General features: G+C 36.0%; 1 protein-coding gene across 1 annotated transcript; it reads right to left on the reverse strand.

Moving 5' to 3' along the window:
- Positions 1-610: 610 nt before the first annotated feature.
- dixdc1a (DIX domain containing 1a) lies at positions 611-19,569 on the reverse strand. The gene is made up of 15 exons (XM_073817922.1): positions 18,954-19,569; positions 10,095-10,204; positions 9,866-10,020; positions 9,536-9,622; positions 9,378-9,431; positions 8,261-8,311; positions 7,923-8,027; positions 7,772-7,825; positions 7,493-7,582; positions 7,167-7,238; positions 6,906-7,067; positions 4,829-4,895; positions 1,712-1,820; positions 1,516-1,624; positions 611-1,435 (listed from the first exon to the last, which is right to left on the reverse strand). Exons 1-15 carry the CDS (start codon positions 18,974-18,976, stop codon positions 1,352-1,354), a joined length of 1,332 nt encoding a protein of 443 aa, XP_073674023.1. The 5' UTR covers positions 18,977-19,569; the 3' UTR covers positions 611-1,351.
- Positions 19,570-19,960: the final 391 nt, after the last annotated feature.

Genomic DNA, 19,960 nt, shown 5'->3' on the forward strand with positions numbered 1-19,960 from the left:
GTTGAAAACAGTTAAATATATACTTTTTCTGGTTTCTTTGATGAATAGAATGCTCATAAGAACAGCATTTCTCTGAAATAAAAATCATTTGTAACATTATAAATGTCTTTATCATCACTTTTGATCAATTTAAAGCATCCTTGCTAAACCAAAGTATTAATTTCAATAATTTTTTCTGATCTTTGGATCTTTCTATTCATCAAAGAATCCTGAAAAAAATTACTCAGCTGTTTTAAATATTGATATAATAATAATCTTCAACAGCAAATCAGCATGTTAGAATGATTTATGAAGAATCATGTGACACTGAAAATTTAGCTTTGATCACAGGAATAAATTACGTTTTTAAAAACACTCAAATAGAAAGCAGTTATTCTAAATGGTAAAAATATTACACAATGTTACCGCTTTTGCTGTATTTGGACCAAATATATGCAGGCTTGGTGAGCAGAAGAGACTTAAAAACATTTAAAATCTTACTGTTCAAAAACTTTTGACTGGTAGTGTAAATTGAGAACCAATACAGATTTTTTTTTTCCAAAACGTCTCTACTATCAGCAGCAGATAACCAATATGACACACAAAACCAACTGAATACACAAAGTCTCCATCTGTGCACAGAAAGCCTTTAATAAAAGGTGGACAAGTGTCAAGTGCATTTGCATGTACAACACAGATACCAAACACTACGAACAGACATGCAAACTTGCTAGGAAAAGTACAATCATTTTTAAAAGGAATATTTCAATATGTTCAAATGTTACAAATTTGTACAAACAAAGTGGTCCCTGCTTTTACCACCCCTTATTTTCAAAGGATAGTCAAGAAAGGTTAACATACATTTTAGTGAAAAATATATTACATGTCAATGTGCTGACATTTTTGATGATATGTTCTCTTAAAATGAAATTTTCTTTTCTGGCAGGACAATACATGCACACAATGTGTGATATGCTTGTCACAGTTTGGCAACTAATGCAACATGTTTATTATTTGTCACTGCACAAAGCACATACTGTTTTTTTTTTTTTTTAATAATCTTCTTTTCTTGGTCACTTATCACAATGGCATTGCTGAAACACTAGCTTTTGGAAAACAGAATGTAACCTCAACATACTCATACATTTTAATCAGTATTTAGCTGTAAACCATTTTTTAAATAATATTAAAAATTCAGTCTTTCTTTCTTCAAAATGCATATACTCTATTTTACAAACACTTGCCTGCTGTAATGATGTAGTGAACTGGTTCAGTGAGATTCACAGTTAGGACAGGACAAAGGCTTCAGAGTTGCAGGGATGAGGTATATGTAAGGTAAACATACATTCTGAATGGATTAAACCCTCATGCTCTATCTCCCCTCCCCATGATCCTCCTCCACCCATGCGACAATCTTCCCTTCCCATCCAGGAATAACAGCATCATCCTGAAACACCTGAAAGACACCAGAGATTTAGAGAAAGACACTGAGCAATCACTACTGATAAATTATTCCTGGTTGTTTATGATGCTCACCTCTTCCTTTACCGTTCCAAACTCTGGATCCAAAGATTTGAAGTGATATCTGAAACTGCCGTGTCTGTCCACAGCCGCCTTGAAGTCGTGTAGTGTGACCTCCCCCAGCCTATTAATAAATAGTTCATATTTAGATCATAAGACTTGTGAATACAGTTTCTATCTGATAATGCTATGATGTTATTATTGTGGTCACCTCTTAGGGATGTTGACTAGGAAGGGTGTGAGAGAGCGATCTGTGTAGTAGAGTACTTTGGTTGAGGCTGCCGCACTGAGAACAGGGCTACTGTGAGAATGAGCCATCTCTGAAAAAAAAAAAAAATAATAATAATAATAATAGAAAAGTCATGGAAATTGCTTAAGTGAATATTTAATGTTTTTCTAGTTAAGCCTTGTTATATACACTCTTGAAAATAAAGGTGCTTCACGATGCCATAGAAGAACCTTTTTTGTTTAAATGGTTCCATAAAGAACCTTTAACATCTGAAGAACCTTTCTGTTTCACAAAAGGTTCTTTGTGGCGAAAGACGGTTTTTCAGATTTTAAAAAGGTGTGAAGAACCTTTTAAAGCACCTTTATTTTTAAGAGTGTATTGCTCTTGTGTACAGAAAACATCCATGTTACATTTGTCAGCAAATCGTTCTTTTGAGTCGACAAATTGTTTATAGATATAGCTGAATGATTTGGTTTGAATTTAAATGATTATTACAGGGTTAGTTCACCCAAAAATGAAAATTAGCCCATGATTTACTCACCCTCAAGGCATCCTAGGCGTATATAACTTTCTTCTTTCAGATGAATCCAGTTGGAGTTATATTAAAAATCCAAGCTTTATAATGGCAGTGGGTGGTTTTTTTTGTTCAACAGTTCAAAAGAAGTCCAATAAAGCGCATCCATTCATAATAAAAAGTTCTTCAGATGACTCTGCACTCTTAAAAATAAAGGTGCTTTAAAAGGTTCTTCAAAGCGATGCCATAGAAGAACCATTTTTGGAACCATCTTTAATCTAAAACCCCTTCTTTCGCCACAAAGAACCTTTTGTGAAATAGAAAGGTTCTTAAGATGTTAAAGGTTCTTTATGGAACCATTTAAATAAAAAAGGTTCTTCTATGGCATCGTGAAGCACCTTTATTTTTGGGAGTGTAGGGGGTGAATAAAGGTCTCCTTTAGGGAAACGATGCATTTTTTTAAAGAAAAATATAAATATTTAGAACGTTATAAACACTTTTCTCTAACTTCACAGCGATGCCATAGAAGAACCATTTTTGGTTTCACAAAGAACCATTCAGTCAAAGGTTCTTTTAAGAACCATCTCTTACCTTTTTATAATCTGAAGAACATTCTTTCGCCACAAAGAACCTTTTGTGAAACAGAAAGGTTCTTCAGATGTTAAAGGTTCTTTATGGAACCATTTAGATAAAAAAAAGGTTCTTCTATGGCATCGTGAAGTACCTTTATTTTTCAGAGTGTGGGGGGTGAATAAAGGTCTCCTGTAGTTTTTTTTTAAAAGAAAAATATCAATATTTAGAACTATATAAACACTTTTCTCTAACTTTACAGCGATGCCATAGAACAGGGGTCCCCAAACTTTTTTCTGAGAGGGGCAGATCATTTTCTTTTCTTTAATGGGGGGTCGGGTCGGTTTATTAAAGGAAATTCCATGGGCCGGACTGACTACTAGTATTATTATTATTTTATAATGATTTTACCTGTATTTATTATACCTTTTAATGCTAGAGTAGTTTATTATTTTGTTATGCACCACACATACAAATGATAATTTCTTTTCAAAAGATATACAGGTGCATCTCAATAAATTAGAATGTCATGAAAAAGTTCATTCAAGTAATTCAACTCAAATTGTGGAACTTGTGTATTAAATAAATTAAATGTACACAGACTGAAGTAGTTTAAGTCTCTTAAGTCTCTTTTAATTGTGATGATTTGGCTCACATTTAACAAAAACCCACCAATTAACTCTCAACAAATTAGATATGGTGACATGCCAATCAGCTAATCAACCCAAAACACCTGCAAAGGTTTCCTGAGACTTAAAAATAGTCTCTCAGTTTGGTTCACTAGGCTACACAATCATGGAGAGGACAAAGACAAGAAGACAAGCATTGACACCTTTCACAAGTAGGGTAAGCCACAATCATTCATTGCCAAAGAAGCTGGCTGTTCACAGAGTGCTGTATCCAAGCATGTTAACAGAACGTTGAGTGGAAGGAAAAAGTGTAGAAGAAAAAGATGCACAACCAACCGAGAGAACCGCAGCCTTGAATAATTAGTTAATAACTAAGGGAAATTTTAGTTTGAAAGTCAACCTTTATTATCAAATAGCTCTGGCATTGTTCAGAGGGCCGGTCCAAATATGGAGGCGGGCCACATTCGGCCCGCGGGCCTTAGTTTGGGGACCCCTGCCATAGAAGAACCATTTTTGGTTTCACAAAGAACCATTCAGTCAAAGGTTCTTTTAAGAACCATCTCTTTCTTATCTTTTTATAATCTGAAGAACCTTCTTTCGCCACAAAGACCCTTTTGTGAAACAGAAAGGTTCTTTATGGAACCATTTAGATAAAAAAGGTTCTTCTATGGCATCGTGAAGCACCTTTATTTTTAAGAGTGTGGGGGGTGAATAAAGGTCTCCTGTAGGGAATAAATGCGTTTAAGAAAGATATTAATATTTAGAACGTTATAAACACTTTTCTCTAACTTCCGTTACCTGTCGTGCACGCAAGCTGTTCCAGGCGGATGAGGACATATGCGATGCGTTACTTACTTTAGCAAAGGAAAAAACAGTCTTTTGGCTTATATCAAAATCCGCAATTTTTCTTTACAAATCATCGGTCTCCTCTGCGCTTCCGTGTTTGTCCCTTCTACATCTTATGTCATCCGCCCAGAACGGCTTGCTTGCACGACAGCGCATGCTAGAGAAAAGTGTTTATGATGTTTTAAATATGGATATTTTTCTTACAAAAATGCATCGGTTTGCTACAGAAGGCGTGTGAGGCACTTTTTATTATGGATGGATGAGTTATTGGACTTGTTTTGGACTGTTAAACAGAAACACTCAACCACTGCCATTATAAAGCTTGGAAGAGCCAAGACCTCATTTTTTAATATAACTCCGATTGGGTTCGTCTAAGAGAGAAAGTGATGAGTAAACCATGGGCTAATTTTCATTTTTGGCTGAATAGCCCTTCACATCCAGTAATCACAAATGTCTAGGAAGGTTATCGAAAGCAATTCATGGGTCTAAAAAGTGGGAACCTGCATGAATTACTAGCGGAATAATATTGAAGTGACCTACTTGAGCTTGATGGCCACGATTCTCTGTCTGTGTGATTGGCTTTTCGTCCAGGAGACCTGGTTGAACCCTGTGGTGATACAAAAGGTTGTACATGTAGAAGTTGATATTAAATGAAAATTCAAGTGGATGGTATAGATCTTATTATAAGCAATTTATCTGTCCATATGTTTGACAATGTTTTAACCTTGTAAAGTTTAAACAAAAATAACTGGACCTTCCAGTGAAAATGACAGACTTCTTTCTGGTGACGTATGCAGGACTTCTCCAAAGACTTTAGATATACAAAGACTGTGCACTCACATTATAAATGGGAGAAAATCCAATGTGCAATATGGCTGAATAAATCCTGCTTTCTAAATAAAAGATGCCAGTGGCAAATTAGTGAAGTTTTTTCACTAGGGTCTCTGTTTGCCGTAGAAACAGTCTGTGTTCCATTCTAAAAAGCCCTTCAAAGGGTTTTCCATAGAGTAAGAGCTTTGAAGGGAGTAAGGTATAGGCAACCTCTTGCCAAGCCAATTAGAACTTAAATAATTTAACCTGTGCAAAGAATCATGGGAGTGAAATGTCCGTCAGATGTACCCTTCGAAATTCTTCATTCCAAATGACCCTTTGAAGTGACTAGTACTTCAGTTTGGACCCTTCAATATGTCAGCCATGATTGTTCTCACTCTAAAGTACCATTATAGGAGGCAGATTTATCCTGACTGGAAAGCTGCGGCAGTCAGTGTTCTGAGATGCACACTTAGGACCAGTGTTGGTAACGCATTACAAGTAATGTGAGTCACGTTATCGGATTACTTTTTTCTAGTAGTTAGTAAAGTAACGCATTACTTTTTAATTTACAAGAAAATATCGGGAGTTACTTTTTCACCAGTTACGTTTTGATTCCTTTGTTTTTAATCCCATTTTATTAACAAATGTCTTTGCCGCTGACCTTTGTTGATCCAACTTAACCATGCTGATAAGCAAAACTTACTTTAGATTAACTTACATTTTATACTTCATTTTTCTCATTGCTGAAGAATGTTGAAAGTCCTTCTCCTACAGTTCTACTGTACAGACATAGACATGAATTTACTTTTCCTTTAGCCTTAGGCTTATTTCACTTTTTGCTGTGAAAGGGCTTTTACATTCGCTAAACATCGAACTTTTTATATTAAAAACAAACGAGCAAGCCCTGCCCAGATTTAAAAAGTAACGCAAAAGTAATGTAACACATTACTTTCCATAAAAAGTAACTAAGTAACGTAATTAGTTACTTTTTTTTTAGGGAGTAACGCAACATTGTAATGCATTACTTTTAAAAGTAACTTTTCCCAACACTGCTTAGGATATGCGCCCTGTCTATAGTCCATCCTGAAGTATAAGCTTTTGTTAATGCTATTTGAGCATAACAGCATTTATGTTACAGTAAATGGCAAGATTTTGTTCTTGTTTTGATATATATGCAATCAAATGCGAATATGTGAAAGTTTTTTTGAGAATTTCTGATTTTCCCCATTCAAGTACACTCTTAAAAATAAAGGTGCTTCCAAAGGTTCTTTACAGTGATGCCATAGAAGAACCATTCTTGGTTCCACAAAGAACCATTCAGTCAAAGGTTCTTTAAAGAACCATCTCTTTCTTACCTTTCTATAATCTGAAGAACCTTCATTCACCTTCATTCACTTCATTGTGAAACAGAAAGGTTCTTTAGATGTTAAAGGTTCTTTATGGAACCATTTAGACAAAAAAGGTTCTTCTATGGCATCGTGAAGCACCTTTATTTTTAAGAGTGTAGTTAGGACTTTGTAATAGATGGCTGAAATAGTTGTTGCAATATTTAGTCCACTAAGCCCTCCATTGCAGGCATATGTTCATCTCCACTTTTGAATGATCATGTCAAAATCCAATCAACAACCGATGCATAGAACCAAGTCCTGTCTTACATCTTTTCTTTTTCAATCATAGTTTTTTTTTTTACTTGGATGGACTTCACAATACAAAGGAAAATATATGTAATTACTTCCATGTTATAGCAACTTTAATGCATATTTTCTGTAATCCAGAATTGGATATCGGTAAAGGTTGGCCTTGCCTTTCTCTCCTGCCTTTTCTTGTTCTCTGTGGTGTGGAGGCGGTCCACCAGACTGGCTACACCCTGCTCCAGCGTGTCCAGCGTGTGGTGCTGTGGGTCATGACCACTAAAACTGTCCCTCAAACTGCGCAGAGCATCTCGCACCAGCTGTAGCTCATCCCCCTGACGCACACATCCACCCAGAAACAAATAACAAACAATGCACACATTTATTAGATAACTAAGCAAATTCTTTTTAAAATGAAGAATGCCATGACTCACTATTCTGTGTTGGAAAACAGCGGAGGATGTGTCCATCATATGACTGTAGCCGTTATTCTCACAGCCTGACAACTGGAGCAAACAATTTTGTATTATTAATGTAGAACACTACAAATGTACTAAGTCACTTATACTTGGTTATACTTTACAGTAATTCACATTTTTTGGGAACGTCTAAGCTAAATACATTAGTGTGCTATGGCTCCCTTTAGTGGAATAAATTACAGTTACAGAGCATTTATGTACAATACATAATATAAAAATGTTGATATGTACAAATAAAGCATAAATAGACCTCATTTTGCCCTAGTAGTTCATTCAGTTACCCTATGATAGCTTTCACTGATCCTACGCAATGCATCATCCAGTTTTGCTTGCTGCTGCTGAAGAAGCCTGTCCTTCTGCCCAAGTTCTTTCTACGAAGACAAGTGCATGTGACAGAAATAGTATTTTCATTAATGTACTTTACAGACCAGTGGGTTGCCAAAAAATTACAGCAAAACCAGAAGAGAAATGACATATCTACGTGATGAAAGCACTAAAGATGATTAAAGAACACAAATGGTTTCCAGCATACTAAGCATGATTAGGATGAATTTGCTTACTTTGTATTCACCAAGCAATCTGTTTCGTTCGCTCAGCTTCCTTTCTAGTTCCACCTAAAAAAAAAAAAAAAAAAAAATGGAATAAACCTTCATATGCCAAATTTTATTCATTTTTCTTTCTTTTTTTTATTAGAGTTGATGTGAAACTCACATTCTGTCCCTCCAGCTCCTCTCTGGTCATGCTAGATCTGAGCAGCTCCTGTTTGAGCTGCAGCACTGAGTCTTCCTGCACAGACATTCTCTGCTGCAAGGCATCCTGGGTAGACAGATGGACACAGGAACAAACTTAATTATCCCAAATGGCAACAAATCTGGTGTACACTGCAAAAGCTAACGTTGAAATTAAAGACTTGAATAATTATCCACACTTCTATAATTAATGTAATAATACAAATTAATATAAAGTTATATTATATTTGGTATATTATATACAAACACATACATGCATTTTATATATAAACACATACTACACACATTTTCATGTCTTACCTTAATAGCCTGCAGATTACGTGCCTCCTGCTTGTATCTCAAAAGTTCTCTCTGCAGAAATCACACATTACAACCCTTAATCAGTACGCAAACTGCAATATACAGTTGAAGTCAAAAGTTTACATACACCTTGCAGAATCTGCTAAATGTTAATTATTTTACCAAAATAAGAGGGATCATACAAAATGCATGTTATTTTTTTATTTAGTATTGACCTGAATAAGATATTTCACATAAAAAAATGTTTACATAGTCCACAAGAGAAAGTAATAGGTCAATGTATAAAAATGACTGTTCAAAAGTTTACATACACTTGATTCTGAATGGTAATGTTTTTTAGTGATAGTTGTTAAGAAAAATCCTTAAGGTTCCATAAACTCTTTGGTTTTTCAGCATTTCTGTGTATTTGATCCCTTTCCAACAATGACTGCATGATTTTGAGATCCATTTTTTCACACTGAGGACAACTGAGGGACTCATATGCAACTATTACACAAGGTTCAAATCCTCACTGATGCTTCAGAAGAAAAATGATGCATTAAGAGCCAGGGGGTGAAAACTTTTTGAATTTGAAGTTCAGGGTAAATTTGACTTATTTTGTCTTCTGGGGAACATGTAAGTATTTTCTGTAGTGTCTGAAGGTCAGTACTAAATGAAAAAAAAAAAAAAAAGATATTTAGGCAAAATAAGAAAAATGTACATATCCTTAATTTGTTCAAAAGTTTTCACCCCTGGCTCTTTATGCATCAGTGAGCATTTGAAAAAAAAAAAAAAAATTTTCTGATAAACAGTGGGCAGTTTAACTGTCTAGGACAAACATGAATAACTATCACTAAACAACAAAACAACACAGATGTAGATCATTCAGGTAACAACACAGTATTAAGAATCAAGTGTATGTAAACTTTTGAACAGAGTCATTTTTATAAATTAAACTATTATGTTCTCTATATGTAAACATATCTTATTCAGGTCAGTACTAAATAAAAAAAATGCATTTTGCATGATCCCTTTGTATAAACATTTTGCAGATTTTGCAAGGTGCATGTAAACTTTTGACTTCGACTGTGTTCATATTTATATATATATATATATTTTTTAAATAATAATAATTTACCTTCAGATCTAAAGACTCCTCCATACTCTGATCCAAACGACTGCGGGTTAATATCTTCATTTGCAGGATAAAACAAATATGTCATTACCATAACAGACTATAAATGAGACATGTACAATTTCTCACATTATTCCTAGAAAAGCAGAATGATAGATTACCAGCTGTTGCTCTGAGCTGGAACTGTCTCCAAAGCTCAGAGTAGATGTCTGCTCATCCTCAGGCAGAGACCCATGCAGCAGTAAGGCCTGAATGAAGACGTGTACAGTGAGCATGAGGTTTCTAAAGCCCTGAGGTACTGTGAGTAAAACTAGACTGCTCGCTGTGAACATATGCTGTTGAACCAACAGTCGTCCAAACAACAGACGTCACGTGATCAGCCTCGGGTGTTGCTTGATGATTAGACTAACCAGCTTCTCTCTAATCAGTCTCTTTATCTGTATTTTTAGTATCTGTATCTTTATAAGTATAAATGTGTATGAATAACTCACCTGAAGCCTTGTCACCATTTTCCTGGTCTCCTGCATCTCCTTCTCCAGCTGTTCCTGCTGGGCACATAGCTGTTCCTCCCATGTGCTGCTTTCCTCTTTCCCAGCATGTTCTGGGCCAGGAGACGGCTCTGTGGCCGAGGATTTCACTACATCCTCTTCAAAGGAAACAAAATATAAGAAACAAGTAGAAACAGTATAGAAAGTAGGGTCAAGTTGGGAAAACATCTACCTAGGCTTTGTGGTTGCTCCGTGTGGTTTCCCACTAACTCTCCTGAATCTTCAGATCTGGCAATAATGTACTCCTCCTTGGGTGTGTGTGCTGGACTGGATGAACTGAGACTGGAGAGATGTTGAAGAACAACCATGAATTTGTATGCTCCTTATTATCAGTCATATGTAACCACCTGAAGTTGTAATTTGATGACAATGAAAGTCTGAACTAAAAAATAGGGAAATTCCAGTTGCAATAGTCATGTCACCATTCTTATCTGGGTTTTCAGTTTCAAACCGCACTAAAACAGTTCCATAGCATTCCTGAGCCACATGTCATTCATCTGTTTTCAGTGCAGATGAAACGAGAGACTCTGTCTGCAACACCCCAAGCTGTTCCTCTGGCACAGGAATGTGATATTGAAATTGAGATAATTCTAACAAAGAAATGAAGACAGAATGAAGCCTGTCGAACAGAATAAGACACAGCAGCTCTCTCAGTTCAGTCTTGTTTGCATAAACTGATAATGGCATTTTGATAAGGACTATTAACCAGGATTACATCTTCTTGATTAAGCTTCTGAAAATGACTACATAAAGGGATGTGTATGCAGGCATGAAATTACAGCAGAATGCTGCTCTGAGGGGTGTCATCTTACTGAATGTTGATTATTTATACAGTACAAGGAGGAGCTTGTTGGTTTATAATACAAAACTTAATCTGAACGGCTCATTTCAAACCATTCATATCACACTGTACTTTATATTCACTATATAGTATGGAGCTGGTTTGTTTTGTTAATTTGCAACCGAAATCTATCCACCTTTTTCTTCCCGTAAGAGTCATTAAGAGAGCCATTTTTTATTTTATGCGTCTGGCTTTCGGTCTCATCCATATCTAGCTACACTCTTAAAAATAAAGGCGCTTCACGATGCCATAGAAGAACCTTTTTTAGTTTAAACGGTTCCATAAAGAACCTTTAACAGCTGAAGAACCTTTCTGTTTCACAAAAGGTTCTTTGTGGCGAAATAAGATTTTTCAGATTATAAAAAGGCAAGAAAGAGATGGTACTTTAAAGAACCAAACTTTGTTGAACCAAAAATGTTTCTTCTATGGCATCGCTGTGAAGAACCTTTTAAAGCACTTTTATTTTTAAGAGTGTATTTGTAGCTTTACAAAACAGTGTGTTTTGCTGCTTGATAATTGCATTTTGGTGCATCTTAGTTACTATATTATTTTGATGTATTATCTTAATTATGAACACACTGGTTTGTAGTGCAAACATTGTTATTCTTTTCCTTATTTCCCTACAGCAGATAATGAACTGGAAGTCTCGCCCATAGGCTTACTTCCGTGTTGAAGAAAAAGGTGGATTCACTGGATTTGTTTCATAACCCGTTTTATTTTGTCCTAAGCTGTGGGGATAAAAAATAAATAAATAAATAAATAAAATAACAGTTTTAGGTACTCTTTCTACAGCTTGGATGTTTACGCCAGTTTGTGTGTTACATTATTGTCTATGTACTGTAAGTGAACTGTTGAATCATTCACTCAACCGTTTCATTCAAAACACTGATTCATTTAGGAACAAAACAGCTGAATGTGTTTGTGAATGAGCCATTGAATCATATACTTAACCAATTTGTTCATGTCTTCATGAGTGAATCACTGAATCATTCTCTCAAGAGCTTTGTTGAACACCAAGTTATTCAGTATGGCTAGTAGTGTGGGATTTTGCTCAGAGACATGTAACATTGAGTACGTTTACATGGACAACAATATTCCGATTTTAACGCGATTAAGACAATACTCTGATTAAGAAGCAACCATGTAAACTGAGATTTTTGATTAATTTAATCCGACTAAAGTCATAATCGGAGTAAACACAAATCGAATTAAGACAGGTGGTGTATTCCTATTTTAGTCGCATTATGGAAGACATGTACACACCTTAATCACACTATTCCCCTTGTGTAGGACTTTTCACCACATTTTGTGACAGGACACACACTAATGCTGCGTTCCAGGCAGGTTTTTGAGCTCGTAAATCACGTGTTCAAACCACGACTCAGGACTTTGTAGCGTTCCAGGCAAGTCACGCCAAGCATTTATTAATTTTAGCTATATTATTAATAATTTGATTGCAACGTTATATTGTCTTACTCTATTTTTCCACCGCGTGCCACTTGCATAGGCTAAACACCGCACCCCAGAGGCTTTATTGTTGTTTCGCGGGCTATGTCACCTCAGAACTCGGAACTGGGAGTACGTTGATCTAGTACCAGTTCACGGGTGGGAATTCACGGGTTTGAGTGCCTTTCCAGTGCACTTTCACGGGTAGAAGTTTGGAAAAACACGGGTAACGGGTTGCCTGGAACGCGGCATAACGCTCTCAGCTGGTCGCACAGGCTTATGCTTTGGTTTCATTTTTATTTTATTTTTTTTTTGCTACAACATGGGATTAATAAATGCTCATTGCTGATAAATGGTTTGTCTGTTATCATAATTTATAGTTTTATGGAAACGTAGTTAACATTCAACCTGTTCTTTTTCATTAGTATTGTTTGTGATTTTAATTTTGTGAACGGGATTTACGCTATTGGAATGTCTTAGGATGCTTTTCACTTTTACTATCGAATTCATGATCTTGGTTTTGCTTACATATATAGGCTACACCTATCAATTTTAAGATTGAAACAATTTTTTAAAAGATGGATTTGTTATTTTTAATTAAACAGCATAACAACAATCAAATAAAACCAGCTTATATCATTTATTAACAAAAACTAATAAGACGAGGCATGGACTCCATCACATGCTGTGTTATGCCGACTAAACAATTTATTACAGGGCACGCAAACACTGAGCAATCAAATCAATTAATAAAAAATAAATAAAAGAAAGCCTCTAAAGCATAATGTGAGGTAAACGGCAAAGATAACAGGGTTTTCAAAATGAAAACAAACAAACAAAAAAGAAACGCTCGCTGTATGGAGCAGACGCTTTGGAGCAGCACAGCATGCACTTGCACCAATGCGACCACGGCAAATTTTAACTCTCACATTCTAAAAAAATTGTTGCATATGTCCAGAGCCACTTCAAGCTTTTGTAAAATTAAAACCGAAACATCCAAAAGTCTATAACGAAGATGAACTGATCTAATGATGTGTCATTAATCGATCTATGTACTATAACATGTAAAACGGGAACATGAAAGGAATATTCTAAAAGCAACTCATGTATACAGCTTAATCATATTATTGTCTTATTCAGAATAAGGTCATTAATTAGATTACTGGTGTCCATGTAAACGTAGTCATTGTTGGATCTAATTTCATTGGTGAAGCAAACATAGACAAAGTAACTGCCAATATATTGTATCTAAAATGTAAGTTATTCTAAATCAACTTAACAAAACAAGTAGCTTACTATTGCAAACATGGCGAACATTTTTTTCGGCCTTGCATGAAATTTTCTATTAAAATTAGTGTATTTGTTCCTGAAAATTCGCTAAATGATGTTTTATTAACAAGGTTCGGGAGGAGCACGATCAGATAATCAACCAATTCGGCACAGGTGTAATTCGTTTACCCAATCATCCTAACCAGCACAACACGTATAGACCATTTCAAGGATGTAAACAATAACAAGCGCGTTGGAACGTTACTGCGCATGTCCGGTCCTGAAACATTTCCGGTAGCGCTATTTCTCCGATCTGTCAATACGAACACATTCTTTTAAAATCTAGCGAAAAAGCTAGTTAAGGTAAAAAAGCTGCTCATTAACTAATCGATGCTGCGTGCGTGTACACGGGAGATTGCTAAAAGCATATCACATGAACGGAAATATTGTGAACATTTATTCGTACAATGGATGTCATCAGTCTGAAGCAAGCAGTGCAACTTACTTCATGTTTTGTTCCCAAGATATCCGGAGGTTGTTCGTGATTAATTTACTTGCATTGCGTGGTCAGTCTGTATTTCTGTTTAAATATTTGTTTTCATTAGTACATTACTTTTCACAATACATATCGTTCCAAACAACGCTAAATGTATGCTATTAAAACTAAGCGCTCGATGCTATTATTACGTGTTGAATTCATTTCAACATGTGTTCAACGTTAGTTTGGTCAAGTTTGTTGCTGTGGAACAGTGCAAGTGGAGGGTATGAATGCTCCGAGTCATCATGTGATCACAAATAAACAAGATCGTCGCAATTCAATGCTGGCTAACGTGTTTTACATAAACCTGTATATCTGCAGATTAATAAATGCACACACAAACACACATAAAGCATTCATATATGTTTTTATGCACGTATTTACTGTTCACACCCACACAAATTTTATATATATATATATTCATGTGAAAATGAATACTGGTGTAATGTAAAGGCTGATGCTAATTCAGCTTTGCACAACATTTTTTATAATAGAAATCATTTAAATAATTAATCATGTTAATAAACATAAAATACTTATTTCAAAAACATAAAAAAAAATACTTTGTCCAAACTTTTGACCAGTACTGTATATAAACAAAAAGCATTCTCTCACTTTCAACTGTTTTTATTTCCAGCACATGTATTGATATGTAAATATTTGTATGAACATAAAATGCTTCAACAAATGAAACAACAACAACTGAAACAACATTTGAACTGAAATGGAGTACAAAGGGGGAACAAATGTCAAAAGCAGCAGTCTGTATCCGGCCTGGTCATCAGTCGCTTTAAGTACTACACTAAATTACTGAATACTACACTCAAGTTCTCAATCACATCTGGGTGTTGATATGGTCAGATGTGGTTTGTCACTGCAGGATGATCAGCTGTCCTTGGGTGTCTACAGATGGTGGCTCTCCTTACACTGCCTTCTCAGATTTGGTGACCCTTCTGTATTTCTGCAACTGTTTACATCAGTTTAGAATACTTTCTAGAAAACAAAACAAAGGGTATTAGCCATCATTATGAAAATGTATATAACATTTAACCAATTCTATGGGAATTACAGGGAGCTAACAAATTTCAGTATTACACTGTATTGTCAGATTTAGTGACCCTGCTGCATATTTACAACTGCTTACATCAAAATGCTTCCTTGACTAAGAAACAAATGATATTAGAAATCACCTGTATGAATTTTGTTTACATTATATAAGGATAAAAGTAGAAAAAAAATTATTTAATATAATGCACAATATAAAAAAAAATAATGCTATTATTGCTTAATACGTCAGTACATCTTGGAATTAACATTACCAAAGCTTATGTGATGGAAAATAATATTTACCATAAACATTACGTTTTGTAAACTACTGCCGTTAACTGTTACACAATACGACATTCACGTACTTTCATGTTACTCACTGCATTTGTCAACTGACAAAATAACTAGACGACTAATATGAATTTAACCCACATAACACTTAGCAATAAAACAGAAATAAAAAAACTTGCCTTTTTTCATTAACGTTACACACAAAAGCTAGATGCATATGTAAACAATGACAAAATGCTACTTTACGTTAACTCTTCAAGTATGATGCCGTATAATTTAAAGATATACAAATAAACTGATTAATTAAAAACGATATTTACTTGCCTGAATCGAAATGTGCGCTGTATATCCTAGAGTTGCTTGTTGTTATCCAGCCTTCTCCTTCACTGCCGCAACACGGGTACGTTTCGCGGAAATCTACCGTTAAACACGTCTCAGAATGTTAGTACCGCCCCAGAGGGAGCACACAACCACCGAACGACAAGGATCTAATTTTAATTTAGACATTTAAGCAGGATGTTTGTATATATATGACCGCAATCCCACTGTTCATAAAGTGCTTCTCGCCATTGTTTTGAATGCGCTGGACCACTAACCGGAAACGTCCTGGGACCAACGACGTCACTTCCTTAAGCCGCCGAATAGCGCTTGAAATGGTCTATATAAACAGACCGCCTTCTTACCTCCGTCCCGTGATAGTTTCTTGGCATCCCTCCTCCTCCCCAATTCCCCACTTCTAATCTGTTTTTATCCCATACTAGGGATAGGGGGAGTTCTCTGGGTTCGGCCTGTATTCCGGGCCCGGAGCCCTCCCCCAGGACAGCACGCCAAAATATGCTTTCTACATGCTCAAGCAGATTAGATGTAAGGGCGAACTCGTGAAACGGTAAATGGTGTTCATACCTTTAGAGGTCATGCACAGAATGAGTTTTTTATTTATTTTTATTGTTTTTCTACACTAGATGGATGCGTTTGACTGCCTTCTTGTGTGTTTTGCGGTGTCTCGTTGCACTTTTTTTATTCATCTACCTTATGTCTCGCGTTTTACAATGCAAAAACATGTTTTGTGCAAATAACCTCTTAGCCATGCTGTTATGAATAACTTCATTCTTGCTCGTGTGATATTGCTTAAATGGATAGTTCACCCAAAAATGAAAATTACGAAAACAAACCTGTGGGAACTTTTTCACAAGATGTGAAATACGTACCACCATGTACATTTTGTGGCATATTCAATGTTAAATATCCACTAAAAGAGTGTTTGTTTTTTTCCCCGGAACAGATGAATGTACATATGGTATGTTTTATGTGACGTTGGTTTTGTACGTGCCACCGCAGTTCTGACTTTGTTGAGTGGCTCTATAACTTTAATTCTGACGTTTTAAAATAATGTACCATCTGCACTACACCTAAACCGACCCGGTAGTATGAACAAAAGTGAATGTGACATAAAAACGCAATCACCAGCATGCCGTTTTAGCTATAGATTTTCTATCCGAACCCAAGGATTTCACATTTTAAGTCCAATTCCATGCCAGCTGAGCTACCGAGCAAGCTTTTTACGTCTGCAAAGTGAAACATATGGAGCTGATATCATAACTGTGTATGTAAATGATTACAAGTGCTCGCTGTGTTTGAGTGTTTTTTTTGCCCTTGAACTGCTGGTCGCACCAGTCGCACCATTGAGAAATTAGGTTGCACTCTAGAGCCCTGATATGCAAATAATTCGCCATTGTCTTCAATCATCTCTCTACTCTGTTTATATGGTAAGTGAAATTGTATGCACTGTAATGTAACAGGCTAACTTGCTAGCAAGCAGCTAATCATGTTCCCTTAGTGACTCGTTATTTTGCCAGAACGCGTTATTTGTTTTCCGTTCTGAATACACATATATATATATATTTTATAAAAAAAATTGCGATACCTCGATTTAATAAAAAATTTAATCGTCTTAAAACGTAAATTCGAATTAATCGAAAAAAAAAATCAAAAGAATCGCCCAGCCCTACTTTCAATATTAGTACTCAATTAAATTTTTATAATTTTAAAATTTGAACTTATAAGTATATTTTACTTGGAACTGTTTGTTATTTTTACAAAGATTGTTTAAATAAATATCAAAGTCATGATCCCATTGTTCCGATCATGCACATGGGCATAAATAATTCATAAGGTTAAACTTTTTGCTGTTTTTGAGATGTCTTCAGACTGTTTTATGGTTGATTTTGTTGTTAGGTTAAGTAGCTTGCTGTTTTGTAACATCAAGAGTTCATTTTCTACTCAAAATGACCCATTCATAGTTCAAAACTATTCCCTGATTGTTACCATCATTGTGTATCCTGTGCCAAGTATTGAGGTCTCTGTGTTCATTTGGTTATTAACTACATTGAATCAACATATAAACCTAAAAAACAATAAGGAGCCGTCTACTTGCTTATGTACATGTTTGTAAGTCAACCACATGCTTTAATGGCATTTTTTTCAAACCGTGCCACGGCAAGTTTACAAACCGTGGCTGAGTGAATTGTACTTGAGGACTGCAGGGTAAACTTAAAATAATAAAGTAGAAATTACTCAGCAAACTCTAACCATACATATTAAATGTAATTTTACTTAACTTAGTTAAGTGGATTTTACTTAATTCCGTACTTAAATTTGACTTAAAAATATGCTCAAAAACTTTTAATTTTAATTAAGTAAATTTACTTGGTTTTTTTTTCAGTGTATTTCTAATTTGTTACCACGTTCGCCTACATCCTACGTCATTCACTCTTGTTAATGCATATACGTCAGTTGTGGAAGCTAGAGATTAAGGTTTATCATCGCTTCACTTCAGAAGACCTTTATTAACCCCCTGTAGACATGTGGAGTACTTTTTATGACGGATGGATGCACTTTGTTTGACATTAAGATCTCACCAGCCATTCACTGCCATTATAAAGCTTGGAAGAGCCAGAAAAGTTCTTAATATAACTCTGATTGTGTTCATCTCAAAGAAGAAAGTCATATAAACCTATGGCTTAAGAGTGAGTACATATCGTCATTTCATTTTTGTGCGAACTATCCCATTAAATATCCACTGCCATAACATATATAACAGACCAAGTAGCCTGTTTTATAATACATCAACAAGTCTAACAAAATAAAACATTTATATGGGAGAACAAAGATTCTCCCTAGACATTCACTCCACTTGTATGACCTCATTAGGATGTACTGTGTATCGAAACCCTATATAACTGTCAACACTTCAATGAACTAAATAGTGCATACATATATCTACAGAGCATGCAGATGGCACTGACCATATTGAACCCAGTGATTCCCAGTTGCTAGGTGATTTCACAATAGCAGGCAACACCCACACATCAGTCTTATGGGCACAATTGAGACATACATTTAGAAGGAGAAAACAGTGTTGTCCTATCCTCTCACTCATTACACATTACAATAACACAATATTGCAGTCGAATGAAGAAAATGATAGACGATAGCACGAATCTGATTATCCTGGGACATCCGAAATGGAATGGAATGGAATTGAAGATGAACACAGGAAAGAAAAAGGAAGAGAGGGAGCTGTGGAATTTCATTCATACCATTTCATTTGTTTGGCTCCCATGATGCTATTTGCCCTTTTAACCTCCCATTCTGATCCAGCCCAACCCGTAGGGTTTGAGGAAGCAGTGTGTCATCAACATAGCAGACGGCACAGCACCGGTCCAAAGGGTGTGCACATCAGAGACCCGCACACAAATCCTAATCCTAGCGTCCACGTAGCTGCCAGTCCAGTCTGATGGAGAAGATGATGGAGAACAGATCTCAGTCCATTCGAATCTTGGTTTTCCTTTGCACAGTGCTGTAAACCCAGATTAACTGGGTATTCCCACAGACTCAACGTTGAAAATCCCGATCAGAGGCAGCATGTGTTTCTATCATAAGAAGCATGAGGTAATCCTGTTTTCAGTTCTGAGCCATAACAGGGGAGAAAAGAGCTTTTGAATGGTCTCCCGTCCCCCTTTTTGAATCTCCACAGTGTCTTCTGTGACTTCTATTGCTCATTCTCCTTCTTTTTGTGCCTCTCTCGAGGCAGTTTTAAGGTATTTTTTCCTCTGCCCTTCTGTTTCTCTTCGCTCCACGTCTTCCCCCTCCCTTGTTCCTTTTTTTTCAGGAGTCAGACATGGTTCAGCCCGGCTCTGTTTACCCTCCCCTCCTCCATCTTCACCCCTCCCTTTCGCACAGAGCGGTGGGCTCCGGGACGGAGGGGGGTAGGTGGGTGTGGGCAGGGTGAAAAAATGGGTGTCTCCTGTAAACCATGCGTCTGTGTGAATATGACACACTTTAAATAACCAGCTTCATAAAACCAGAACATGTAGGTTATGATTAGTGCTTGATTCACTCTGTGAATTGCATCTTATACTGTTGTATAATGACGAAATGAGGGAGTGAGTATGTGTGTATGTGAAAGTGAGAGAGAAAGAGAATATTGGGTAGGACCACGTCAGCTTAAAATCAGAGAAAAACATACTGTTCCACCACTGTCTACTGTGATGATTATTAAAATCACTTCAGACTATTAAAAATAATAAAACTATTTTGTTTTTCT

Source organism: Garra rufa, chromosome 14, assembly GCF_049309525.1.
Source record: "Garra rufa chromosome 14, GarRuf1.0, whole genome shotgun sequence".
In the NCBI taxonomy this organism is placed as follows: Eukaryota; Metazoa; Chordata; class Actinopteri; order Cypriniformes; family Cyprinidae; genus Garra; species Garra rufa.